Source organism: Phragmites australis, chromosome 6 (genome assembly GCF_958298935.1).
Source record: "Phragmites australis chromosome 6, lpPhrAust1.1, whole genome shotgun sequence".
Lineage (NCBI taxonomy): Eukaryota > Viridiplantae > Streptophyta > Magnoliopsida > Poales > Poaceae > Phragmites > Phragmites australis.
This window is the reverse complement of record NC_084926.1, coordinates 11,664,210-11,690,213: the sequence shown is the minus strand read 5'-3', so window position 1 is coordinate 11,690,213 and position 26,004 is coordinate 11,664,210. Positions and strand designations below refer to the sequence as shown.

The 26,004-nt window shown below is 45.4% G+C and overlaps 5 protein-coding genes and 1 long non-coding RNA gene across 9 annotated transcripts in view; 2 read left to right on the top strand and 4 right to left on the bottom strand.

Moving 5' to 3' along the window:
* The window catches only part of LOC133921688 (uncharacterized), a 48,872-nt gene extending 35,591 nt beyond the window's left edge, over positions 1–13,281 (top strand). Inside the window, exons 2-7 of one of the 3 annotated variants that reach the window (XM_062366665.1) lie at positions 10,921–11,067; positions 11,189–11,259; positions 12,188–12,236; positions 12,318–12,425; positions 12,603–12,681; positions 12,756–13,281. In XM_062366665.1, the coding sequence (XP_062222649.1) occupies positions 11,019–11,067; positions 11,189–11,259; positions 12,188–12,236; positions 12,318–12,425; positions 12,603–12,681; positions 12,756–13,050 (651 nt within the window). In that variant the 5' untranslated portion in view covers positions 10,921–11,018 and the 3' untranslated portion in view covers positions 13,051–13,281. Of the gene's footprint in view, positions 1–10,920; positions 11,068–11,188; positions 11,260–12,152; positions 12,237–12,317; positions 12,426–12,602; positions 12,682–12,755 lie in introns of those variants that run through there. The other 2 variants (XM_062366666.1, XM_062366667.1) reach the window with 2 other exon arrangements.
* Positions 1,667–10,537, top strand: LOC133921685 (mitochondrial intermembrane space import and assembly protein 40 homolog). Its single transcript, XM_062366662.1, has 4 exons — positions 1,667–1,920; positions 9,159–9,193; positions 9,293–9,418; positions 9,933–10,537. Exons 1-4 carry the CDS (start codon positions 1,806–1,808, stop codon positions 10,101–10,103), a joined length of 447 nt encoding a protein of 148 aa, XP_062222646.1. The 5' UTR covers positions 1,667–1,805; the 3' UTR covers positions 10,104–10,537.
* Positions 6,213–6,789, bottom strand: LOC133921686 (uncharacterized). Its single transcript, XR_009910311.1, has 2 exons — positions 6,598–6,789; positions 6,213–6,490 (listed from the first exon to the last, which is right to left on the bottom strand). It is a non-coding gene; the product is annotated as an uncharacterized LOC133921686 (long non-coding RNA).
* Positions 13,282–13,539: 258 nt separating the features above from the next.
* Positions 13,540–16,584, bottom strand: LOC133921687 (uncharacterized). 2 transcript variants are annotated; one of them, XR_009910312.1, is made up of 7 exons: positions 16,360–16,584; positions 16,076–16,235; positions 15,423–15,720; positions 15,089–15,238; positions 14,820–14,998; positions 14,099–14,308; positions 13,540–13,936 (listed from the first exon to the last, which is right to left on the bottom strand). XR_009910312.1 is itself a non-coding variant. In XM_062366663.1 (6 exons), exons 1-6 carry the CDS (start codon positions 16,403–16,405, stop codon positions 13,831–13,833), a joined length of 939 nt encoding a protein of 312 aa, XP_062222647.1. In that variant the 5' UTR covers positions 16,406–16,570; the 3' UTR covers positions 13,540–13,830. The 2 variants fall into 2 exon arrangements, 1 of the variants encoding a protein (XP_062222647.1); XM_062366663.1 differs by lacking the exon at positions 14,099–14,308 and having other exon boundaries at positions 16,360–16,570.
* Positions 16,585–17,912: 1,328 nt separating this feature from the next.
* Positions 17,913–18,867, bottom strand: LOC133921689 (ferredoxin-thioredoxin reductase, variable chain-like). The gene has a single exon (XM_062366668.1). It carries the CDS (start codon positions 18,635–18,637, stop codon positions 18,182–18,184), a length of 456 nt encoding a protein of 151 aa, XP_062222652.1. The 5' UTR covers positions 18,638–18,867; the 3' UTR covers positions 17,913–18,181.
* An 848-nt stretch (positions 18,868–19,715) lies between these two features.
* Positions 19,716–23,128, bottom strand: LOC133921683 (vacuolar-sorting protein BRO1-like). Its single transcript, XM_062366661.1, has 2 exons — positions 22,468–23,128; positions 19,716–20,422 (listed from the first exon to the last, which is right to left on the bottom strand). The coding sequence occupies exons 1-2, from the start codon at positions 23,080–23,082 to the stop codon at positions 19,958–19,960; spliced, it is 1,080 nt and encodes a 359-aa protein (XP_062222645.1). The 5' UTR covers positions 23,083–23,128; the 3' UTR covers positions 19,716–19,957.
* Between the last annotated feature and the right edge of the window lie 2,876 nt (positions 23,129–26,004).

The window sequence follows — 26,004 nt, the reverse complement described above, 5'->3', positions numbered from 1 at the left end:
TTGTTTTTTCTTGATACGATGACTGTACCCTACTGACAAATGTGTAGACAAACTATATATGACGTTTTTGAAAGAAAAAACAGTCTCCTATGTATACTTTTGACTATTATTTTTTATCAAAAAATATTTATAAAATCTAATAGATTTATGATATAAAAGTATTTTTTAAGAAAATCTATTATTAAACTTTAAAGTTTTTAAACTAAATATTTTAAAAGCTAATGTTAGTTAAAGTTTTAGAAATTTGACTAAATGTTACGAGGGAGTACACTGTAAGGCTACGACCAATACTGTCAAAAAAAAGTTGTGGCCAGCGCCATCTAACACATAGTTGTGATCAATGTGCATTATTTATCATCTCTACTTTTTCTGCGACAATTTTTCAATCCATTGCTTGATCGCATGACTTTATTAAGGGCGCGTTTGGTTTGGATTCGGTTTCTCGGAAAAACGTTTCTCAGAGGCAGGTGATTCCGAGAATCGGAGAAACACCTCCGAAGCTGTTTCACGTTTCAACGAGAATCATCTCACCGTTTCAGAGAATCACCTCACCGTTTGGTATGTATTCTCGAAGAAACGCTTGAGAATCGGGTGAGAATCTGTAACCAAACGCGCCCTAAATCTCTTGTGTTGATTTCAAAATAAATAAAATTGGGAAAGGACTTAGGTGCACGGTGTGCCGAATACGGTATACGGGCAACAATGCCGTATTCGGCACACCGTGTGCCGAAAAACACTTTATTCAGTACCGACATGACAATGCACCGAAAAAGCAGATGTGACATGATCGTGTATCAAAAAAGTGTTTTTTGGCACACGGTGTGCCGAATACGGCACTGTTGCCCGTATTCGACACACCGTGTGTCGAATATAGTTTATATTCGACACACGGTGTGTCGAATACGGGCAACAGTGCCGTATTCGGCACACCGTGTGCCGAATAAAAATGCTAAATTAATAAATACAACTATATATTATCTATTTTTTAAATACGTTCAGGTATATTGTCTAATTTTGAATTTTGGCCTGTCCATATATGTTTGATCCACTTCTTTTAAGCGAGGTTGTAGGTCCAAACACAGTAGAGCGATATTTTAAGGAGAGGCGAACATATAAAGAAAAGCAAATTTGCTAATACATATATCAGTTGGAATATTGGCTAGTGGATGCCTCTAATCATACTCTTGACCAATCCTGCGATATGCTCTCTCTCTCTCTCCTCTCTCTCTCTCTCTCTCCAGCCTCATTTGCATCGATGTTGGAGCAATTTCAATAACATTTTCCTTCTCGCTCGCATGGTTTACCTATTCTTCCTCTGCATATGACACGAAGTCCATGATCCCAACTGCACCAAAATCACCCAGTATGGCAAATACTCCTCTGAAAGAAAAGAAAATCGAATTAGGCTCTTCCACTCGGCACTTCAGGTTTGTTTGGTTGTTTTTGCTGACTCGTTTTCATACCATAGTTTGCCTTGGCGAACGTTTTATTTGCCAAAAAATTATGACATGCCACACTGGTCATACAAAAGTTTGACAAATTATGGACATCACCCAAACAAGCCCCAAACACTCCAAACTTTCTTCGAGCCCACGCGGCCCGCTGACTCCGACTCAGCCGTCATCCTTTCCAAGTACGCGCACTACTTGGTGTGGCTACTCCCGTCCCGTGCAGGTATACGACGGAGGGACGAGCTAGCGTTTGGTCCACTAGCTCTGCCCACCCCCCCTCCCCCCCGGGGCGCCGCCGCCTCCAAACGAGACCCAAACTTACTCGCCGCGGCCTCCACGACGCCTCTCTGCTGCATGGACCGAGACGAGCGCCGCGCTGCCCGTGGAGACGGGCCATCGGTAGCGGCAGCCGGGCCGATCCCTTCCGCTGCCCCGCCGTCCTCCTCCGGCATTGAGGCTTTGGCCGCAGGTCGAACCCTTTTCTCGGTGCTGATTACGCAATGGGAGGGGGGACTCTGCTCTTTGTGATTCGCACCACCCTCGCTGCCAACTAGTTTGTTGTTGTATATCGTGGTCCAAGATTTGTTCTTGCTTGTTGAACCTGTCTAGTTAGCACCTTAATCTGCTTGCAGAGAGGATAAAAACCATTATTTGGCATCCCTCATTGTTTATACATTGCTCTTTGCCCCCCTTGATGAAAATTTTCTAGCTCCGTCCTTGCTTAAGAACATTAGGTACCTTGTTAAGAAACTCACGGATGATACATGTGGTGGCCTATGCAACTGTTGCCTGTTCCTTTAGGTTGTTGCACAGTGTAGCTCATCTTTAGCGCGAACAATGTATGTAACAAATTATGAAATTATTTGAAAACCTCCATCATAGTGTTTTCTTGTCAATACGTGGCTTTCTTCTGATCTTATGATATAGCCATTGAATGTGGCTGAAGGCAATGCTCCTATCTCAGAGATGATCGTATTCTGCTTTCTATTGATCTTAGAACTAGTTGAATGTAGGATTTATGCGTTAATATTATCACCCGCAGAATAAAATTGATACCTTATTTAACTGATTTCTCTTATGTTGTAATATGAGATAGTTCCCAGTGAGTTTCACCGCTTCATTCATTCAAGAATAAGTGTTAAGCTTTTGAATCCAAGACCCGTGAAGATATTGATAGCAATGTGATGTTCATCTTCGATAATCTGATGACCGCACTACCGAGAGTAGAAGGGAGAGAGGGGGGAGATGGATGGGTTCATACCTGAGACTCCAGTGGTTGGAGTAGGGTTGCTAGAACCCGCCATCTCTGCTTCGTCGGTGGAGCTCTGCGCTAGGGCAGCGACGGTCGGGGCAGAAGGGCTCGCCGGCGTCCGACGATGGTGACGTAGGCGCACGTAGTCCAGGGCGTGACGCAGAGGGCCAGGTGGAGCTTCCCGTCGGCACAGCGCCCTCTCCTCTAGATCGGTTAGGGTTTAGGTGTCGGTGGGGTGACTAGCGGCACGGTGAACCTCGTACCGAGCGCCCCGGCCCCCACCTCTTTTTATAGCGCTGGCGACGGGGGCCCACCAGCCAAAATGGGCTGGACGCCCCCGATCAGGGCGCGGGTCAAGGTTCTAATTAAGCCGTTGGGCTTAATTAGTGAGAGATCAGTCTAACATTCTCCCCCTTGATCTCACTCTACACTTTTACTTTTAAACTTTTACTTTTATCCCATTCCATCACAGATAGTTGCATAGAGCATACTTCATCGTCACGGTCAATCGCCGATAGATTTGGTAGCTACAAGCACGTCTCTGTTTTGAAACAGATTCTTTGACTTTTGGGCCCTAGTAGTCCAGGAATCACAGGCTATCCCTTAACCCCATGCCGGCTACATGTTCCTTGAACACGTTGGGTGGTAAGCCTTTCGTTAGCGGATCCGCGAGCATCCTTGCTGTACTTATATGCTCGAGACTTATGATTTGATCCTGGACTTTATCCTTCACAACGTAATACTTTATGTCAATGTGTTTGGCAGCACCACTTGACTTATTGTTGTGAGCGTACTGTACTGCCGGATAATTATCGCAGTATAACTTTAGTGGTCTATAGATGTCGTCAACCACCTTTAAACCGGGTACGAACTTCTTTAGCCAGTTCACCTGCCCCGTTGCCTCGTAACATGCTACAAACTCGGCATACATTGTGGACGATGTAGTGACGGTTTGTTTGGAGCTTTTCCATGATATTGCTCCTCCTGCGAGAGTAAACACGTACCCTGACGTGGACTTTCTATCATCTCCCGCATAATCAGAATCCGAGTACCCTACTATGTGCAAGGAATCTGATTTTCTGTACGTTAGCATGAGGCCTTTTGTGCCTTGCAAATAACGCAAGACCTTCTTTACCAATTTCCAGTGTTCTGGTCCTGGATTACTTTGAAATCTGCCAAGTAACCCGGTGACAAAAGCTATGTCAGGGCGTGTACAAACTTGCGCATACTGTAAGCTCCCGACAGCTGAAGCATATGGTACCACTTTCATTTGATCGATCTCGTATTGATTCTTTGGGCATTGAAAATCCCCATATCTATCGCCCTTGACTATGGGTGCAGGTGAGGCACTACACTTATGCATACTGAACTTTTTCAAGACCTTTTCTATGTATGCCTTTTGTGACAGTCCTAATACCCCTTTGCTTCTATCTCGGTGTATCTCAATTCCCAGAACATATGTAGCTTCACCGAGATCTTTCATATCAAAGTTCGAGGACAAGAACTTCTTTGTTTCTTTCATTAGGCTGACATCACTACTCGCAAGCAAGATGTCATCCACATATAAGATCAGAAAGATATACTTTCCACTTTTAAACTTTGAATATACACAATTGTCCTCTACATTTTCTTTGAACCCAAACTGTCTTATTGTCTTATCAAACTTCAAGTACCACTGCCTTGAAGCCTGTTTCAACCCATAAATGGATTTCTTTAAGCGGCATCCCAGACGTTCTTTTCCTTTTACGACAAAGCCTTTCGGTTGTGCCATATAGACACTCTCGTCTAAATCCCCGTTAAGGAATACTGTCTTTACATCCATTTGATGCAAGTCTAAACCATAGTGGGCTACCAGCGCCATTATGATTCTGAAGGAATCTTTACATGAGACTGGAGAAAAGGTCTCTTTGTAATCAATCCCTTCTCTTTGCGTAAAGTCTTTTGCCACAAGTCGCGCTTTATACTTTTCTATATTCCCTTGGGAGTCATATTTTATTTTGTAGACCCATTTGCAGCCCACTGTTTTGGCTCCTTTAGGAATTACCTCTAAGTCCCAAACCTCGTTGGCACTCATTGATCTTATCTCATCTTCCATGGCCTCAAGCCACTTGGATGAGTGTTCGCTTCTCATGGCTTCTTCAAACGAGGTAGGATCACCTTCCATTTGAAACTCTTCGATGTTATACACTTTATAATCGTCAGGGATAGCTGATCTTCTCACTCTTTGAGACCTTCTAGGAGCCTCCACATTTGGAACATTTTCAAGTTGAGGCTGTTGTTGCTCCCCTTGATCTGTGGCAATAGCTTCCATGGATTCCTGAAGCACAGGTTCCACATCTTCATTCGTTGTTGCCACAGGAGGGACAACCACAGGTGCTTGCATCACAGTGTCTTCCACTGTCGGTGCAGCTACAACGGGTAGTGAGAAGAATGGCTCATGAGTCAACGGAGTGGGCACATATTCCCGCTTCTCCTCAAGGTCAAACTCTCGAGCTACCACGCTCCCCCTCATCATCTCATCTTCTAGGAAGATTGCGTGTCTCGTTTCCACAAACTTTGTATGTCTATCAGGGCAGTAGAAACGATAACCTTTCGATCTTTCAGGATAGCCAATGAAATGGCAACTAACTGTTTTGGGATCTAGCTTCCCAATGTTTGGGTTAAACACTTTGGCCTCAGCTGGGCTCCCCCACACACGTAAATGCTTTAGTGAGGGTACTCTCCCTGTCCACAACTCATACGGTGTCTTGGGCACCGATTTACTTGGTACTCTATTGAGAATATGGATTGCTGTCTTTAATGCTTCTATCCATAGACCCAATGGTAGGGATGAGTAACTCATCATACTACGCACCATATCCATCAGGGTACGGTTACGCCTTTCAGCTACTCCATTTTGCTGAGGCTCGCCCGGTGTCGAATACTGGGCTACTATTCTATTTTCTTGTAAGAACCTTGCAAAAGGTCCAGGAATCTGTCCATACGGGGTATGACGACCGTAGTACTCCCCTCCACGGTCAGATCTGACTATCTTAATCTTTAAACTGTGTTGGTTCTCAACTTCTGCTTTGAATATCTTAAATTTATCCAATGCTTCTGTTCTTTCTTTAATTGGATAAATATAGCCAAAACGGGAGTAATCATCTGTGAATGTTATGAACGAGTCAAAACCATCCACACTTTTCACAGGAAATGGACCACATATGTCTGTGTGGATTATTTCTAATATTCCTGTGCTTCGTTTGGCATTTTTCTTAATTTTCTTTACATATTTTCCTTTTATGCAATCTCTGCATTGCTCTAAGTCTGCGAACTCTAATGGAGGAAGAATATCATTCTTTACTAGTCTCTCTATTCTCCCCCTCGAAATATGGCCTAAACGACAGTGCCATAATTTCGACGATGCATCTTGAGTTCGCTTTCGTTTTCTGTTTACATCCGCAGACGAGGATACGTTTTCACTATCACATATAACATTTACTTCATCACGTAGTGATAACAAATATAACTCATTTTGTAAGATAGCAATCCCAACACATGCATTATTGAATGTTATCTTACATTTGCCATTTCCAAAATGGCAATCATATCCATCATTGTCCAAACATGAAACACTAATCAAATTCCTCTGTAAAGAGGGAACATAAAGCACATCTCTAAGAATTAATGTGAATCCATCAGCAAGCTCCAGAGGAAGGTCGCCAACGGCTTCAACATCTGCTTGGACTCCATTTGCGACTTTAACGTGTCTTTCGCTTCTTTGCGTAGTCCTCGTCGAACGGAATCCCTGTAATGAGTTTGCAACATGAACAGTTGCTCCTGAGTCAATCCACCATGTAGATTTCGAATAACTCACATACAGGATTTCATTTATGAACGTAATAATGTTCTCACCTTTCTTTGCCATTATCATTTTCAAGAATTCGGGACAGTCTTTCTTGTAATGCCCCGTCTTCTTGCAATGAAGACACTGATCTTTCTCCACTGTGAATTTCTTTTGTTGATGCTGCATGGGGCCTTTGCCCTTGCCCTTTGGAGAGTTGGCATCGAAATTCTTTTTCTTGTTATTCTCTTTCACATAGTTGATGGAACCACCATGTGAAGTTTTTATCCTTTCCTCTTCTTGCACACACATAGCAATGAGCTTCTCTAAATCCCACTTCTCGGGCTGTATGTTGTAGTTCACAACAAATGTATCAAACTCTTTTGGCAAAGAAGCAAAAATCAAATGGATAAGGAACTCATCCTTTAGAGCCAGATCCATTGGTTTGAGCTTGGATGCCAAGTTGCTCATCCTCAGTATGTGCTCTCTTATGCCACTGCCTCCACCTGAGTATCTTTCTGTTACCAGCTGCTTTATCAGCTGGGTAGCATAAGTCTTTGAAGAGCCAGTAAACTGACTCTTTATTCTGTTCAGGTACTCAGTGGCAGTGTCACACTCTGGGATCGAACCCACAATAGCAGGCTCAATCGTGTTCTTTATCACTGCCAAACATTTCTTGTTGGCAGTGACCCACTTCCTATGCTCAAGGTCATAGGCCATCTTTTGGGATTGATAATCCCTATCTCTGGTTGCCCAAGCGGCATCAGCCTCGTTTGTCTCCCTCACCGGTGCCACAGGATCTGTAGGACACGGTGTGGTGACTACCCAATCAACCTCAGCCAAGATGAAGGCTAGGTCGATCTTCTTTTTCCATTCTGAATAGTTGTCACCTTTCAGAGTTGGAATCTCATTGATACAACCCATCAAGTTGTACCCTCCTGAAAATACAATTCAAATAATGTGAGAACATGAAATGACACCACAATTGCATGCCTTGATTGCAGCGTTGGTTAAAATCAAAACATACAACTGTTCCCTGCACTAATTCTATATCACCGTTGGGCAGAAATAGAATTAATACATGAGATTATACATTAATATTATTATAATATTGCTATTAATCAACGTTGGTCAGAATAATAACAAAATTATAATAATAATCATCATTTTCATTTCCAGAATTAAATTCTCCCGTTGGTTTGAATTTAATAATGAAAATACGCAGTGGAAAACAATTTTAAATACTTTCTGGAAAATACTAAACAGTATAGATACTTTTATACTGTTGAAAACGCCATTTCGGCCTTGACAGCCCATCCATTTCACTTTCGGCCCGTTACTGTTGGGCCCAGCTTAATTATTATTATTATTTTTTTTTGGTCGAAAACCTTTACTGTTTGACGGCCCGGCCGGAGATTTGGCCCGCTAGCGGCCCGCGGCGGACGCGCCCGCGACGGCTGACGCGCGCCCAGGCCGCAACCTGGGCCTGGGTCGCCAATTCGGCCCGTCAGCGCGCCCCCGCGCCCGCCCGCGTCGATCTCAGCCATTCATTTGGATCGGACGGCGCAGCGGCGATCTCGGCCGAACAAAACTCGACGTCGCCGCGCCCCTCGCCCTAACCCTAACCCATTCGATCTCCTCTCTCTCTCGCGAGACCGAGCGGCGACACGGTGGCGACCGAGGCGATCCGCGGCGACCGGCGCCGGAGAGGAGAGACCGTGCCGCCGCGAGGCTCCTCGCCGGCGTGCGCGCTCCCCTAGGGGTGAGCGCGCCGCCGTCGAGTGGCTTCACGGTGGTGCCTGACCCCTTGAGCCCGCGGAGGAGGCGCTCGGGGCTCGGCTCTGTGCCGCACGCCGTCGAGCGGCGGTGCGAGTACTCTGCCGCCCACGGCGGTGATCTACGGCCAGAAGAGGTGAGAGATCCCCCCCCCCTTCTAGTCGAAGATGAACTGTTAGGGTTAGGGTTTGGTTGTGGGCTCTGATGCCATTGATAGCAATGTGATGTTCATCTTCGATAATCTGATGACCGCACTACCGAGAGTAGAAGGGAGAGAGGGGGGAGATGGATGGGTTCATACCTGAGACTCCAGTGGTTGGAGTAGGGTTGCTAGAACCCGCCATCTCTGCTTCGTCAGTGGAGCTCTGCGCTAGGGCAGCGACGGTCGGGGCAGAAGGGCTCGCCGGCGTCCGACGATGGTGACGTAGGCGCACGTAGTCCAGGGCGTGACGCAGAGGGCCAGGTGGAGCTTCCCGTCGGCACAGCGCCCTCTCCTCTAGATCGGTTGGGGTTTAGGTGTCGGTGGGGTGACTAGCGGCGCGGTGAACCTCGTACCGAGCGCCCCGGCCCCCACCTCTTTTTATAGCGCTGGCGACGGGGGCCCACCAGCCAAAATGGGCTGGACGCCCCCGATCAGGGCGCGGGTCAAGGTTCTAATTAAGCCGTTGGGCTTAATTAGTGAGAGATCAGTCTAACAGATATGCCTATTAGATAAAGGAAACATAACTTCTGTTATACCAACTTGTTCTAATATAGATGTTGAAAGAATTGTGAATCTGCATAATTTTCGTTGTTTGCTTTGGACTTTTGGAGCTTGTAATGGGTTGTATTGCACTAATGTATATTTTAAATGCAGAAGCTATGGCTTTTGATGGAAATAGGAGTGAGGAGGTGTGAACTTTTCTCTTTCTTTAGGCAGATTCTTAGATATGCGACTATTTTCAGAAAATATGGAGACAAAAGTGAAATTGCACCGTTTACTTTTTGCAGTCAATTGATGTCAAGGTGCAGAAAGCTCTGGAGTGTCCATGTTTAGATGATCTGAAAAAAAGCCCTTGTGGGAGCCAATTTATTTATGCATTTTCCTGCTATCTCAAGAGCACCAAAGAAGAGAAGGTTGAATTTAGTAATTTGTGAAACCTTTCTGTTTACATAGGGTGAAAAGACAGAGATGAAATCTTTGTAAAATTTGTGTTTTTAATAAGCTGCTTGTTTATTCATCATGTTTTTGCCCTTTGTTACCTTTACTTCTGTCTCGTGATATATGATTATTTATGTGTTCATGTCTCTGTTGCCAGTTTTTCTATACTTGACACAAGAGTTTGTTGTTTAAGTTCCAATATGTCCGAATTATTGTTGATCGATGAAACATAAGAAAAATCCTTTTATTTGAAGCTGATAATCATTATTTGCATGATTACTCAAATAGCTCTATCTTGATCAAACCTTCCTGGAAAAGTGGAGCTTGTTGTATTTTCGTTTCTATTGTTTTCCAAAACTTGTATAATTTCATTTCTGAATTCATTTTTCACATCAAAATTGAGCTTGACTCTCCACTGCTAGTAGAATCTGATAAGTTTGTATCGGATTTCTCCTGAATAACAACAGCTTGCTTCTCCTTGCTCTGCAGGGATCAGACTGTGTCAACCCCTTCATTGCCTTGCAGAACTGCATCAAAGAAAACAAAGAGGCATTCATCAAAGAGATTCTGGAAGAAGAAGAAAACGACGAGGAAGCAGAGAAGTCTAACATCAAAGTTTTGCCTCCAGCATGGTCCAGAGAACCTAAATCAAAGAGATGAGCTCCTTTGAAATAAGACCGATACTCTAAGCAAAGTAATATTCCAATAGTCATTTCCAAAAAATAAAAATAAAATCACCACCATGTTTCGGCGAAAGTTCTCCAGTTCGGTCCATTTGAGGGAAATCAGAGAAGCGAGTAAGCTCAGGTGAAGAATGGTATGAGAAGAAACAAGAGCAGATTTGGCACAAATAAACCACAGATGCTGGTATCGTAATCAGGAACTGGCAATCTTGTATTATTGTGTGGATGAATTGTATCATCTGAAGACCAGATGAAATGTTCCTCCTTGTGATGATCGACCTATGATTGGACAAGCGGATTCCTTCCGTTGCGGTTACACTGACGATACATGTTGTTACATGAACCGACCGTTGTTGTATTAACGATACATTTTTTTGTTACATGAACTGACGACCTTGTCTGCTTTGGCTGTGATCAATGCTGTTGGATTAGACATGCAAGTGAATACACAATGAGTAGTTCTGTATTATTATTTTTTTTAACTTAATTAAGTGGGAATGAATTTCTATTTTTTTTTTTTTTGAGTTTTAAGTCCATGTAAGACTAAAAAATACAAAACTTGTATTCCTATATTGGATCAATCTGAAGTACTGAAAAAAATATGTGCCAATCAATCTCAGCTGTCTCTTCTCAATCGGACGGATGGATCCACTTGACTTTACCAGATGTCGGATCTGTATCAAGTAGGGCCCAGGTCCAGGCCCAGCCCTCCTTGGACCCGTTACGGCTCTGGGAGACGCGACTCGACCGCGCCTCTTTATCCTCACACAGTCAGTCAGCCGCCAGCAAGACGAGAGCCGGAGGCGCCCAAACGACTAGTCTCGATTCTCGAAGCCTCCACGCGGACTTGGGTTAGGGTTTCGCTCCCTCCCATCGACCTCCAGCCTCAGCCATGTCCGGGCGCGAGGTCCGCGAGTACACCAATCTCAGCGACCCCAAAGGTGTGCGCCCTTTCCCGCTTTCACCGATTCACCGAGTCACGGCCGCACCCTCTTTTTTACCCCCTCCGGATTTTTTTTCATTGATTTCCTCAATGAGGTGTCGGGGGTTGTGCATGCGCAGATAGGAAGTTGGGGAAGGGGAAGGACAAGATTGATGACGAGGACATCACCTTCCAGCGCATGGTTGCAAAGGTTAGACCGGATCGTCTTGCAATCGCTGCCACGGAATTACCGTTTCGCTGTATATCTGTATGCTTGGTGTTGAGTTTTCTGGCTAAAACGTAGGCATGTTAGGCAATAGCATATTTGAATTAGGCATGTAGTTTTCTACTTTTGTTGAAGTATGGTAACTGCATTGGTGGCCATCTTATTGCTTTAGACTTTAGAGGGGATTACTGGTGCTTGCTGCCGATAACTGATTTAAGTGCAAATCGCACAATGAATAGTCTGGATGGTTGAATGAATAGACATGCCAAGTTTTGCTTCAATAATACCATTTTGTGTTGTATGTTGCATCTTGGCAGAGACTTGCTTTTTTACATGGATTGGTGGAGAAGTAGAGATGGCAGCACAGTACCCTTCAACTTGTTTTTTTACTGAGCCAAACTATTGAGATTTTAAATTAGATTGTTAAATACTAATTTTGAATTGTGCCAATTAATTGTAGCTTGCCCAGGTAGTTACCATGCAGTTGGAAGTATATGCCTTCGGTTTTTATAACCAAAAGACATTGCTGTGTATAAGTAAACCACCGTGGCATTTGAGCTGGTCGTGAGTGCATTACAGACGTTTCTGTTAGGCAGAATCTGCATCCTAGGGATATATTTGGCTGGCTCCTACATGGTGAGAAGATAAAAGTTAAAGGTTGCCTCGGGTTGAGGTTGCATGCATCTCTGCTCGTACCAATACTAATCTATTGGTAAGATAACAAAGTCTGATTAGGTGGTCATAGAGAAGTACTAGTTTGTTGGTAAATACTAATTTGGTGGTCATCGGTCTTTGAGATGCCTCACTGTTTCTTAAAAGCCTGATTAGCAGTTCCAATAGGCGGCAGTGTACAGTGTTCTTATAACGTGCCCTGACAGGGATTTTGCTCTCTACTCGGCGGTGATACCAACAGATGCAAGAGGTTGCTGGTGAGAGGGGAGGCTACCTTCATGGGCGAGGAGGTATTTCATGCTTCTTTTATAAGAAGACTCATGCAGGTTCCTTGTTAACCTTATTTTCTATGTTACTCTTGTGTTCTTCAGCATTGGACAGTGATGATTTGCTTTACCTGAAAGAGCAAATGGAAGCTGAGGAAGATGCAGAGCGTCTTCTTCGTCGTACGGAGAAGCGGGCATTTGCTGCTTTTAAGATATCCCTTATTGAATTACATAGTATAACCTCTTCAATTGGTCTTGCTATATCAGCATGAAACTTTTCACATCTTTACAATTCAGTTTCCTTCCTTTGGTTGGAATTGTGCAATAGAGATAGAAATAACATGCAGTATGAGTTCCTATCTGTTTGCTTTCTTTAACTCTGACATTACAAAGCAGCGATTTTAGCGGATTCTACACCCGCTGTCCCTGTGGCTCTTCGTGTTGAACCTAAACCTAAAAGCAATATAAGGTAAACTGCCTTCAAGAAAGCGGCCAGGATCCTGTTACTTCTTTTCTGATGATTGGGCGTGTGCTTTTTGGCAGGCAGCAGGATCTCTTGAAGAATATTGTTGGGATCAAACCAAAGCGGCCAAAAGTTAGCAGCCCTTCACAGCCAGCAGAGAGCGATATGCCCAAGCATGACCAAGAAGATTCTGTTAGCAAGAGGTCTTCATCGCAGAATCAATCGGTACCACTTGTGGGTGAGAAGGAATCGTCTCATGGGAAGGTCAGTGCTGAGCAAACAACGTCAAAGCCAGCTGAACCAACACAGGCTAAGCAACAGAATACAACTGGAAGCTTGCTTGGTTTAACTTACGAGAGTTCTGATGAAGAATAATCTGTCGCGGAGGATACGTTTAGAACGTGGAATTTTTTTCCCAGATTCCTAGGGGACCCGATCTGTTTCCTGTGAAACTCAAAAGCCGTCTAAGAGATCAAAACAACTCGTAGATTGTATATTAGGTTTTTTTGTGCTGTTAGTTTATGTTTGGTTTGTATCAGGATTTGATGAAAAGATGTGTTGAGGATGCTGCTCCCCATTGAAAATCGTTGCTTCTATTTTGCGTTACCACGGAGATGAACACCAAATTGGCTTCGCAATGCATTTATATTTTTGGATCAGAAATCAACAGTTAGTGCTCAAGGCCAGTTCCCCTACTGAAACTCATGTTTCCCGTGCGTTACTTTCCCCTGGAAAACGCTTCAGGAAGTTGCTAATCAGCGGACTGTCTCCAAACATGCAGACAGCACATCAGTACGTAATCCAAGGAGACATTGCAAGACGGAACGAAGTCAGTTACTAAGGCATACAGTAGCCAGTCCGGTGTTCAATAAGCATCACAGCGATGCAGCTATGACCAGCACTTGGATACCAGGTGAACTTGTGAAATATGCTCATATGTAGCTTTGTCAAAACATCACATCGGGAATTAGACCACTAATTCTGTTCGGCATAAAAAGAAAAATTTACAAATTACTCCAGTATCACAAACGCCAAACAAGGGGAACAGGTCAGTAGATCTGTAGCCTCCAGAAAACTTTACAATTTGCTCCAGACTCAGAAATTGATGACGCCACAAAGGGGACTCTGTTAGATTGCACCCAAACAAAGACAGATTTACAGTTTTTTCCAGAAGTTCCTGATCCCATAAGCAAAAGATTTCAAACTCCCTAAAAGACCTGTGTTCGTTGATTCTTCAAGCTCATGCTTAGGGCCGTGTTCTCTGCATAACACAATATACAATACAAAGTATGACCATGACATCCAACATTAACATTAAAAAGCAACAAGTTGTATCAAACAAATTGAGCAAGAGTGCAACTCTGCAAAGCATCCAAGTGATGCAGCACACAATAGAAAACAGCTGAAGTTCTATGATATTTACCGTGTCCTGTCTGAACTATGAAGTAGCCCTGCTCGGCAATTTCGCTGATGGATCTAAGGATGTTAGCTTGCATAGACACTAGAGCAGCTCAACATATAAAATTAGCTATGCATTCTGAACCAAAGTTCTTAAAGCTATCCTAAACCAAGTTCCTGGCCACCAGCGTTGGAAGTTCCAGGCAGTTTCAGGCTGTGGTGCTCCCTGACAAACCTGAATTCTAAGTCAGTCAGTCAGAAACCAATTTGCTTCAGCCTTTCAGGTAAAACTTGCTGAGTCGCAAGGTTCTCGATATTTGATCAAATAAAGTCTTTTCCCAAAGACCAGAGTCGATGTGAAATTATCAATGACTTGGTATAAATTGGTGGAATCTCAGTTCTGGTTGGTAAAATCCCACCATTTCCTGGGAATCCAGGACCTGACAATCAACAGCTAGTTTACCAAATTTTCTACCTAGGTTCAATAGGAGGCTCATCTTTCGTAGTCTGAACTAGTCATCTACCTAAGTCCAATAAGAGGTTCATCTTTCGCAGTCTGAACTAGTCATCTGAGTGCACTAAATGATGGGATTAGTCCTCTTCCCAAGTCTAAGTAGTTGATCATACCAAAAGCATTAAATCATATAAACCTAGCAAGTTCCATCATTATAAAGCTTAGCAAATCAATTGTTGATGCATTGGTTTTAATAACACAAAAAAGCATATATGGTGTAATAGAGTAATACCGGTCACGCATGTTTGACTTGATCACATTGTCACTTCCACTTTGATCTGATACAGTTGATTCCCGTGCATTCATGAAATTTTCTGTATCGTCCAAATCTAATTTGTTAGCATCTGTTTCCCCTTGCTGGTTCCCAGAGTCTGATTTAGCCTCCACTCCCAAAGATAAGGAAGGTTCGTTCTGCACATGCACATTGATTTCAAGGGAAATGTCTACAAATCTTTGTCTAAATACAAATAATGATCTCCAGAAGATATTTTGAGTGCATACCGTTAGGACCTGCATGCTGTCACTTTCTGTTTGATTGAATAAAGTTGGGCCATTTGCATTCTTAATGGTTTCTGAAGTGTTCAAATCTTGCTTGGCAGGTTCTGTTTCAGCATTGGAATGAGAAGAGCCCACAGATCTCCAAGTTTCAGCCTGCTTAACAACATATTGTTACGTTGTTAGCATATAAAAATAAGGTTCTCGGTGACAGGGGAACATATACATTATTGAATCACGCTTTCAATTGTCCAATAGAAATGTTCAAGAAATGCCAAATAGAAATAACGACTGCCAACATTATCTTTTGAAGATAAAAGCAAAGCAAAAAAGGGTGAACCTTTTCAATGATTTCAGTGCTGGTAGTAGCATCTTCCTGTGAGATTAGTTCACCATCTACAGTGCTTTTGAAGGCTTCACAGTTGGATGGATTCTTTCCATTGTCATCCTTAGGCCTTGCATGCTCAGCAAATTCAGCTGAGCCTTGAACTTGAGCTGCCTTAATATTAACCAGTGGCGATTTTGCATTATTATACTCCAATTCCTGAACTATCTCTCGCACCGTGTAGTGGCTACCTCCAACGTGCTGGCGAACATTTGTTATGGTGGGGAACTTACCTTCATTTGATGCCTTATACCTGCGCCAAACAGGAGCACAAAGAAGCATGCGATTTAAGAGTATGAGTATAACTGAACCAGACCAAACAAAGCTATTTCATAAAGTCTATGCATGATAGCCGCTCTTTTATCAGATTTGGGCACAACTGCACGAGTTTTGCTATATTTCCGCATTAGTTTCTAAATTTCAGATTGCAATTACTGAAACGGTAAAGAAATGACGATTCTTAATGCACAACCAGCCAAAACTGTCTATTGTTCAGCGCAAAGCAAGCCGAATTTAGAAATGCCAATGAGCCAAGGTCACGCACTTGCTACTTTTGAACCCAAAAATAAAGCTAAAACCAAAATGGCTAGTGAGCAAAAGTCACTTACTTCTCAACAAATTCCTCTATCCTAATCCTCCTCTCCTGTTTTGTAACTCTCTTCTGCCCCTTCGGTGGCGGCTCCTGAGCAGACAGCGGCGCCGCATGTGCCTTTCCCCGGGAGGTCCGGTAGCACGAACGCGTGATCTTGCTAGAGACGCCCGCGACCACTGGGAAAAGAAGGGGGGACAATCAAAAGAACAAAATCACTCCACCGCAGCGACCAAAACCCAGAGCTTCGATCGAACACGGGATGCGCGAGCCAAACCGCGTTTGGACGCTTGCTTCACTTACCCCTCTTGGTGGCGGCGTGGGAGGAGAGGCGCAAGGACGCCTGCATCGGGGTGGGCAATGGCGGATTGCGGAGGGAGGCGGGGACCCTAGGGTTTCATGCGCGGTTCGACTCGACGAGGAGAGCGAGGTTTTGGGTTGACGGCGAAGGCGCTGAGGAGTGGGGCGGGTGGGCTCGAGCTGTGGCCCAACGCTTGGTTGGCTGTGGGCTTTGCTCTCAGAAAATGCATGCTCGGCGCATCGGCCTAACTCGTTTACTTCGGACTTGTGCGTTTGGAACGCAAGGCCTTTTTTTTTTCCTTTTCCGGATATCTGCAAATATTAATTATTTCCAGCTTCCTTCAATTTTTTTAATTGCTTCCGTTTTTTGGACGAAAATTACAAGTATGAGTGCATCTAATGCAATATTCTGTATGTTCGTATGGACTCACCTGGTAAATGACGTAGGAAAAAAAGCAGGACAAATATCTCATGTCGTCTAAGTATGGGAGCTTCCTTATGGCCAGAGGTGGCCATGGCCCCCTAGACTAGGAACTCTCTTTAGAAAATACTAATCTTTATCAGCTACATAGTAACAAAAGAAGATTTGAATTTAGGTTTATCCATTAACTTGGCCCCCTTGCTATCTTCTTGAAGCTCCGCCACTGATGGGTACAACATTTTTGTTAGAGTATATGTATATGATGTATAAGAATCTATTTGTTATGATAGTTTAGGATTAGATTCCATCTTATCTCTAGGATTTTTTGATATCTAAGGCATTTGTACTCTATATATTTAGCCCTCAAGACTCAATATAATACATATAATTCCACCAATTCTATTCCTCCTATATGGTATCACGAGTTTATATTCTAATTCTAGACCACAAAACCCTAGCCGCTATCCGCTTTCGCACCGCGTGCCCCCGGAGCGATCAATCTCCATGATCTCCACTTGGGGCAGCGCCGTCCGTACTTAGGATTCGCGTCACCGATCATGTTGATCGTCTGCCCTATGGAGTCCTTTTCTGATCTCTTGATCGAGTTTTTCTCACTCGCCGATCGTTGATCGGTATTTCTCTTGGTTTTTTCGATCTACGATCGGTTTGTTGCGTCGCTCACCGCCCTTCGTCATCCTCGCGCGTTTCCGACCTCGCCACGACAACATCGGTTCCTTCCATCCACGCGCATGATCACACCGCCCGACCACGTCGCCTCGACCACATCGCATCGTCCTCGACCAGCACGTGCAAATCGCATCGTGCCTGCATCGACCACGGCCGTCCTTGACCTCCGACCACATCATCGACTACACCGCAGCAATTTGATGTAAGTGAAAGGAACCAAATTAAAATTGCTGCTAAAATTGCTCCAAATGGTTCTCGCAGCGCCAAAAAAAACTCTACTTACCTAACCAAATTCCAGCTAACAAAAATGTGGCACCCTAAATATAAAATTGCCCAGATTTAATAGTCCAAGGATATAAATTCCTTATTCCTAGTTGCAATACCTTATCATACCAATCAGACAAACAGAAGTCTTGGAACAATCAGCACAATAACTTAGCACCAAGCATAACCAACAAGCAGCAACAAAAATATCACTATTATAACTATCGATCATCATCCGAACAGTTCCCCACATCTGAAAAATAGATGCTGAACAGGAGAAAGAGGAAGAGCAGCACAACAGCAAGCGAGCAAACAGCTTGCCTTGCCTTCCAAGTTCCTACCCTCTTGCATCTCTGTCATCGCACGCCGGAACAATATACACACGCCGCCGCCGCGGCCATCATTATTCTATAAAAACGGCGCCCATCTTACTTGTCCACAGTCACGCACTCCTCATTCCTCGCCGACGAACTCAAACTCGTCCTCGCGGAGGTGGACGAAGAACCGGACGGGCTTCGTCTGGCCCTCGACGGAGAGGTGGAACTCGACCTTGAAGGGGAGGTTGGCCGTGATGCGCTTGCCCTTCCAGACGCCCACGTACTGCTTGACGACACCCTCCATGCCCTGGATGTCCAGGTCGGGCGCCTTGACGACGTGGTAGACGCGGAGCGGCGCCGTGACGCGCACCCGCCTGCCGATCTTGGGCGCGGCCGCGGCCTCCTCGGCGGCCACGTCGTCCGAGGACACCTCGCTGGTGAGGGCGACCTGGAGGAGGCGGCGCGCGCGGCGGGGCGGCGGCGGGCCGAGGCGGCGGGCGAAGGTGGACGCGGGCGCCGGAGAGGGGAGGCGGCGGATGAGAAGGACCGAGGATGTGGACGTGGACGCCACGGACGCAGTGGCCGCCGCCATTGGGAGGGTCAGGTGCGGCGGGCGGCGGATGGAGGGAGTTGGGTCGAACAGGTGGTGGGCGCGGGAGAGGCAAGGAGAGGATAGAAGCGGGGCAACGAAAGGCGGAGGAGCGGGTAGACCGAGAGAGGCGCGGCACTGCGAGTTGCGTAAGGTTTCGCCCGAGCTGATTGATGCCGTGGTTCCCTTGCATGCATCTGGGCCCCGGAAATGCTGGGAATTTGGCGAATTCCACTGCGTCCAGCACGAAATCAACTGGATAAGGCGGGGAGTGCACGCCTGGCTGTGGTTGCTCGCCGTGGCCGAGCCGGAGGACAGGCGAGGGCGAGGACTTACCGTTGGACAACGCCTTCACGGTTCACGCTCCCCGCGACTCGCCACATGACCCCGGCTCCGTTTGGCCGCTTGCCCCCGGGGCTGCTCGTGCTGACAACGCACGCACGCACGCGCGCGCAAATCCGTTCGCCATTTCTCCCGCGAAACGGACGGGATATTTGCGCGCTGGTTGGTTGGCTCGCGCGTCCCGACAACGCTCGTCGATCGGATATTTGCGCAGATACGGTAGGATTTGAGGAAGTCACCAGTACGTGTCGCTGTCCAACGCTATGAGCGAAGCGTGAACCGAGATGAAACAAGGAAGCGACGCATATTCAAGTAAAACCACCTCGTCTTGGGCCTCTTGGCAAGTGAAGCTAGTATCCAGGAAACAAACTGGCTGCCCTGAACTTTTATGCAGCATAACACTATGGACAATGTCTACTTGGTTCCGGCATTGCTGTCCAGACTGCGAAGAGCCGAGACCCGATGAGTTACAAGGCTAACTAACACGGCACTGGAAGCTGGGGACGGAAGGAAGAAATAATCAATCAGAAAACTGAGAGCAGTGGAGTCGCTTGAACCTCTGAAAAGCGACGGGGTACGTTGCTACGATGAAACAGTAGCAAGAAGAACGTCATTTGTACACAAAGAACAGAGTACACATAACTCAGTTTGCTTAAAACCTCAACACCACAGGCTTACAGAACCGGTGGACGCAGATGAGCACCTCAAGAGCACCAAACGATAGAAACTACCAGCAAAATGTTGAATTCTTGGATCTAGTCATCCATATAGCCCATGATAACATGTCATGGCAAATCCTAATTGCTTCTCCACATAAATTACGAGGACCGGATCGTGCTCCTATTTACACTCCCAGCAAAAGAATAAAATAATATAATAAAAATATAATAGACCCTGCAAAATTTACTAAGGTAGACAATCTTAAAATGCAATTGAAGTAATGCGTGTCGTTCTCTAATGTCACAATCTCCAAGCATTCGTTTACGAAGGTTGAGGGCCATTTTCTGTCTTTGCATCGCCACTTTCTGTCTTTGCATCAAAGATCTCACTAAGGGATGCAGCACGGACAAGCGAAGCTGATGGTAGAGGAGCCAGCGAATTGACAGCCGGAATTCGGATAAGATAGATGCGGGTATTCTCATCTTTTGCCTTCTCCAAGTTCAGGTTCATATCTTGTTCTAATCTGGAAGCAGAATCATAAAGGGGTCCAGGGGCTCCCCTGGCGGTTTTCTTAGCATTCACAATTGCATTAACTCCAACCTGCAGTCGAGCTATCTCCTCACCGTTTTCTGTCTTCTCATGGAGCTCAATAGCGTACCTATAGCAAGCTTCTGCATTGAACTGAGCAGCTTTCAATTGGATTTCGGATACCCATGATCTTCCAAAGTGGTTCTGTAGTGGAGGGGCGATAACTGCAGCATACGCTTCTTCGTAGTACAGGGCAGCCTGCATAAAGCCGGACACATAAGGGTTTGCTACTTTCAGACTAGGATGTATTTCTACGCAAGGAACAAAATAAAATATTTCACTGATGAGCAATGTACAAATATATGTAAAATGATATCCAGTTTGCCACTTCAATAACATGACAGGAGAGAAAGTGTCATCTACGGCCATTAGTGAAACTAGGAAAGATACCATCGGTAGCAGTAGCAACATCAATTTAGGGATTATGATCATTAGTTTCCAAGTAAGTTATTTACTTTTGGTTTGTTACTGTCCTTTACATTTCCTTATGGACTGTTTCCAACTTTTAGACTATCCCGTCCATGAATGAAACAAAGATAAATGAGTGAAAAATCCCTCGGGTTCCTCTCCCTCTCTTAACTGTGTTTCTTGTACCCAGCCGTGCACCCTCTGCTCTAAGCACTGTTCTACCTTCACGCCATCGCCACAAGTCTCTCTATGATGTTTATCCCAATAAGTAAATAAGGGAAAGAGTAATTTGTAATTCTCTAAGGATTTATACCAAGGTCGCAAAACTTATACAAACCTACGGGTTTAATCCTAAAACTTTTGAAGCATTTTACAAAGGGATTTTTTATTTCAGTGTTTTCTTAATCCAAGAAATATAATCCAGTTATTATTTTCCTGGAATGCTGATATGTCAGCCTGCAAAAAACATACCTTTTAAGGAATAATATGACATCAGACTCACACTCAGGATGGACGCTAGGCAGTCATAAACTCACAACTAATGGACTGAAATCTCACGTGTTCAGCCAACTTCGCAACTCAGCGTTCACTCTGCAACAAATGTTGCAGTGATTATGGAAGTAAATCTGTAACATTCCCAGCGACAGGAGCATGAGCAGCAAAGGTCTGAAGGATTGGCGGCTACCAGAACCAGAGACACAATGAAAGCATTTAGTTTGCAAGTAACCAGAGACACAAATGAAAGCATTTTGCTTGACAAGTAATCAGAGACACAATGAAAGCATTTGGCTTGACAAGTAATCAGAGACACAATGAAAACATTTGGCTTGACAAGTCTAATATGGCTTCATTTTCATTCGTAAACAGTCCATGGTAATGATCCCACGAAAAACAAACAGATACCTCTACCAATCTGCAACTATATTTAAATCTATATGATAGTATTAGTTGATTTTAACTAGTTTAAAAAACTCTTAGATTTGATAGTTAATATGGAGGTTGGTAAGCGGTAACAAATGTTGAACTGAGACATGCAAAGAAAATACCGTGGTAGTTTTTCTGATTATGCAGTACCTGTGAGGCTGCTTGTGAATTAATTCATAACTGGCCTCATGTTTGCCTGTTGTCTCTCTTAACAAATATGTCCGGGTGATGAAGAATGGTCGTAAGGCACATAGAGGTACTAGAGAAATTATAGCAAGACATACTTATATTACTACAATTCAATAAAAGAGTAATTTCATCAATTACTTGGAGTCATTAACCCCAATTCACATCTTCTGATACATATTCATCATCATCAGTGGAAGTTGGATCCTTGGTAGATTCAAGACCACTAGAGGTGGAACTCAGGCCTTGTTTCTATGAACATATAATTGGGATTCCTTAAAAAAAGAATATAATGGGGAGAATATAATTTGGATAATGCAACTGGCACTAACTACAAAGCATGGCAATTTCCAAAACATCACCTTTTCACGCTCTAGCAAGTCCATGATTCACTGTAAATACAGCATGCGTATTTCCAATCAAGATTACTTGTTCTGCCTGACGAATCTACTAGGGAAGATTCCTACCTTTACTTCCTCGTTCACACAACACCAATAAGCATTCTTAACATCTTCTCGCAACATTGCTCCACCATGACATTTTTCATCTTAAGATAACAAACAATTTCATGGCATTACATATGGATCACTGAGTGGCATTTACTCAATACTAGAATTCGCAAAAAAATGTGATGTGTGCTGCCACAGTGCAGTGAAACCCCAACGGAGACATAGCAAGTGCAATGTCACTGTGAAAGATACAGAAGACAGGGCAGCCAATCTCACCTGCCTGGCCACCTTGGAGCACGCCGCCGGCGACGTCCCCGCGGCGAGAGCGCGCTCGAAGCAGCACTCCTGCCCCTGCGCGAGCATGAGCCGCTCCAGCATCGCCGCGGCCTGCAGGCTCATATCCACCGTCGCCCCCTCCTCCCCCTCCATCATCTCCCCCACCGCCCGGAACGCCCCCGCCGCCCGCTGGAACTCCGCGCACGCCGCCTTGACCCCGGCCTCCGTCGCGCGGCCAACGGCCGCCCCGATCCTCGAGGAGGCGGCGCCGACGTTGAACACGAGGGCGGCCTTCTCGAAGCGCAGGGACGCGGCGGCGTGCCTGAGGTGGGGACGGAAGGCATCGTGCCAGGTGAAGGCGAGCGTCTCGTCGAAGGCGCAGGGGTCCTCGCGCGCGGAGGAGAGGAGGCGGTGGTAGCGGAGGTGGAGGTTGCGGCGGAAGGAGGGTTGTTGGGTGTGATTGTTTTGGGGCGGGGCTGAGAGCGCAGCGCGGGCGTCGCGGATGTCGGAGAAGAAGGCGGAGCCGAAGAAGTGGCGGTCGCGGAAGACCTCGGCGGTGACGGCCTTCTTCTCCGGGACGGAGAGCATCGGGGAGAGAGGCCGCGGCTTCGACATGATTGGCAACGAACGCGTTGGACTTCTCGAGGTAGACCTTTTCAGTTGGGATTCGGGATTCGGGATTCCGGATTCCCCGCGGAGGTGTGTTTCACCGGGCTGAATTGAGCTTCCGCCCTATAACAATACAGGCCCATATACGAGTACTACAACCTTCCAATCCTGCTCAAAGTGCATGTTTGGGCTTTTGCTGTTCGGCCACACTAGAACCTAATTTCTCGGTGGCTGAGCTCAGGTGTTCCTCGTAACAGTAGTGTTTTTTTTTTGGGCTAGGCCAAGGGTCAGCGGATCTTCAGGCCGGATCAATTTCTTGTTAGCATAGGAGTATAGGACGACTTAAGATGGATGCACGGTAGTATAATTTAATTAACTAACTAGAAGACTAAAGAGGAAAGAAGGTAGAAGAACATTTTTGTCATTTCGTGTCTCACTTAACAGCAAGTTGATGTGAGAAGGGACGACAGTGGCACATAAGAGATGAAAAACTTAACCTATGGCAAATAAATAAATATATTTTTCTCATGACAAAGAGGTACAACCTTATTTTTCAATAGCAAATAAGAAATTATCTTTATTGTTTAGTATAGGAGTACATGACGTATGTACATTTGACACTGAGAATGCAACTTATTGCTACGCAGACACACACAGATCGCAATCAGAGAATTCCACTGGACATACTCTCAGTGTGACGCCTGTTTTGTTTTTTGTTGGGCCAGGCCATCTCCATGCGCTCGAAGCCTAGTCCACTCCTCAACTCTCTCTCATCGGCAAGTCAGGCCCGCATGTCAGCCCCAACCTCCTGCTCCCTTCGCGCCCGCGCATGCTGTCGTTCCCACGTGCCGCAGCCGCAACCGTCGGCCGAAACCGTCGCACCCACGATCCGCGTCCATGCCCCACGACTCCGCAACGACCCCGTTCCCTCTTCACGCTATTAAATGGCCCCCGTAGCACCACGCCGCCCTCATGTTCCCCCAGCCCTGTAGCCTCGCCATCGCCATTGTTGACGCACAGAGCACTGCTGCGCATCGTTCGTCGTGTTCGAGCTCTCCCCGGCGACTCCGAGCCCGCCGTCGGCTTCGCAGGAGCACAAGGGATCTTCTCTGCCGCTCCTCGACGATGTTCCGTCATCGCAAGCCACCCTCCACCAAGCTCTAGTGAGTTTGACCGCCGCGCTCCATCGTCCGCCTTCTCCGTTGCGCCCTGAGGCCCGCTAACCTCCTCTTTGGCATCGTAGGACCTCCAGCCAGCATTCTTGATCTTCAATTTTTGCTTCTCCATCGCCGTAGTTGAGCCCCCGCTGAGCTCCGACCGCGTCGCTGCCTTCTTGCTGTCGCTGCCACCGCCGAGCCATCATCGGTCGTCGTGAAGCTCTTGGTGAGAATCCCCGTCGCCACCTCGTTCGTTTGCGCCATTCCTCGTTGCTTTTGGTAGCCCATAGCACTAGATCGAGCATCGCTGGCAATGCTCCGGCATTGTCTGAGGTGGCGCCGCCGCTTCCCTATTGCAGCTGGCCGCCAAACTTCCTTCTATTGTCATCGGCCGTCAGATCCCTCACGTGCGATCGAGATTAAAGGATTAGATACCCATTCGCCCCTTTAAATCGTAGCTATCAGTTTTGAGATCAACGGTGTAGATTTAAATAGCCTAAATCTAGTCAGCGCTGCCACGTGTGCATGCCACGCGTGCGCTTTTGTTCCACGTGGCACGACCACGTCAGCAACTGAACCCAGTTAGCTGCCTAGTAAGACAATGATGTCAGCAAGACACAATAAATAGGATTTTCAGTAAAAAAACAAATCCTTTTATTCTCAAAAAATAGGTAAATTTACACTTAGGCCCCTAAAATTTTCTGTTTTCACAAATAAGCTCTTATCAACCCCTATTATTTTACTTTTAGCCCCCATAGTTTTGTTTATTTGCATATAGGTCCCTAAACTTCTACAAATTAGTCCCTAAAACTTTATGCTTTTTATCAAATAGCCCTTGTTCTTTTACAGAAAAGCTCATGTAGCTTAAAACCCTCATAACTTTTCCATTATAGCTTCGTTTTAGGTGATTCTTACGCTCACGCGATCGTAGCAGCAAGTACTCTTCGTTAGTAGGTTTTTTTAATAGTGCTTTACTACTATTTGGTGTACTGTTCTTAGATGTTTGTGCTTGCTTATTTTTGGTTAACGTGATTGCATCAGGAGGCGAGCATTTCGTGAATCTGCAGGACCAGACTTTCGAGGAGTTTGAACAACCCGTTGTTAAAGACAAGTGTCATTGATCACATTGACCCTACTGTAGGAAAGTATGTCTTTTTACTTTCTAATTGCATACTTTGTCAATATGAATCCCATGGTTACGGTTTATCAGTACTTTCCATGATTATCCTTATCGCTGGTGTTGTAGTTTAGGTGTTAAGGGTAGAAATGCTTAGTCATACTATCAAATCGAGTGGGATAAATATTAATTTGATTAATAGTCTATACAACATGAACTGGTTTGGGTAATCTTTTGTAGCAACATGGACCATAGAGATTTAGGCAGGTTGGTTTGGTTGGTATGGTTGCTGTGTGCGTATTGGGTGATGCGCAAGTACCTATTTTAGATCCTAAGGACCGGTTTGTGGAGCATGTAACTCGGCTAAACAATGCAACCATGAGGCTTAAATGAGTACGGCCTAACCAATTAATTAGATATTCTCCTTATTTTGTACACACCATTTGACTGTTGAGTGGCACAAGAGGGGGCCTCTGTAGTGGATGAAATCCTTATTAGCGGTGAGACCTTAGTGGGTGCATATGGATTTGGAGGCGCTTTATAAAGGCCTTGTAGTGAGGCCCTGTCTCTACACCTCGAAAATGTGAAGTAAAATGGGAATCACAACTCGTGGGTAAAAGTGTGCAACCCTGCAGAGTATAAAACTGATCGATC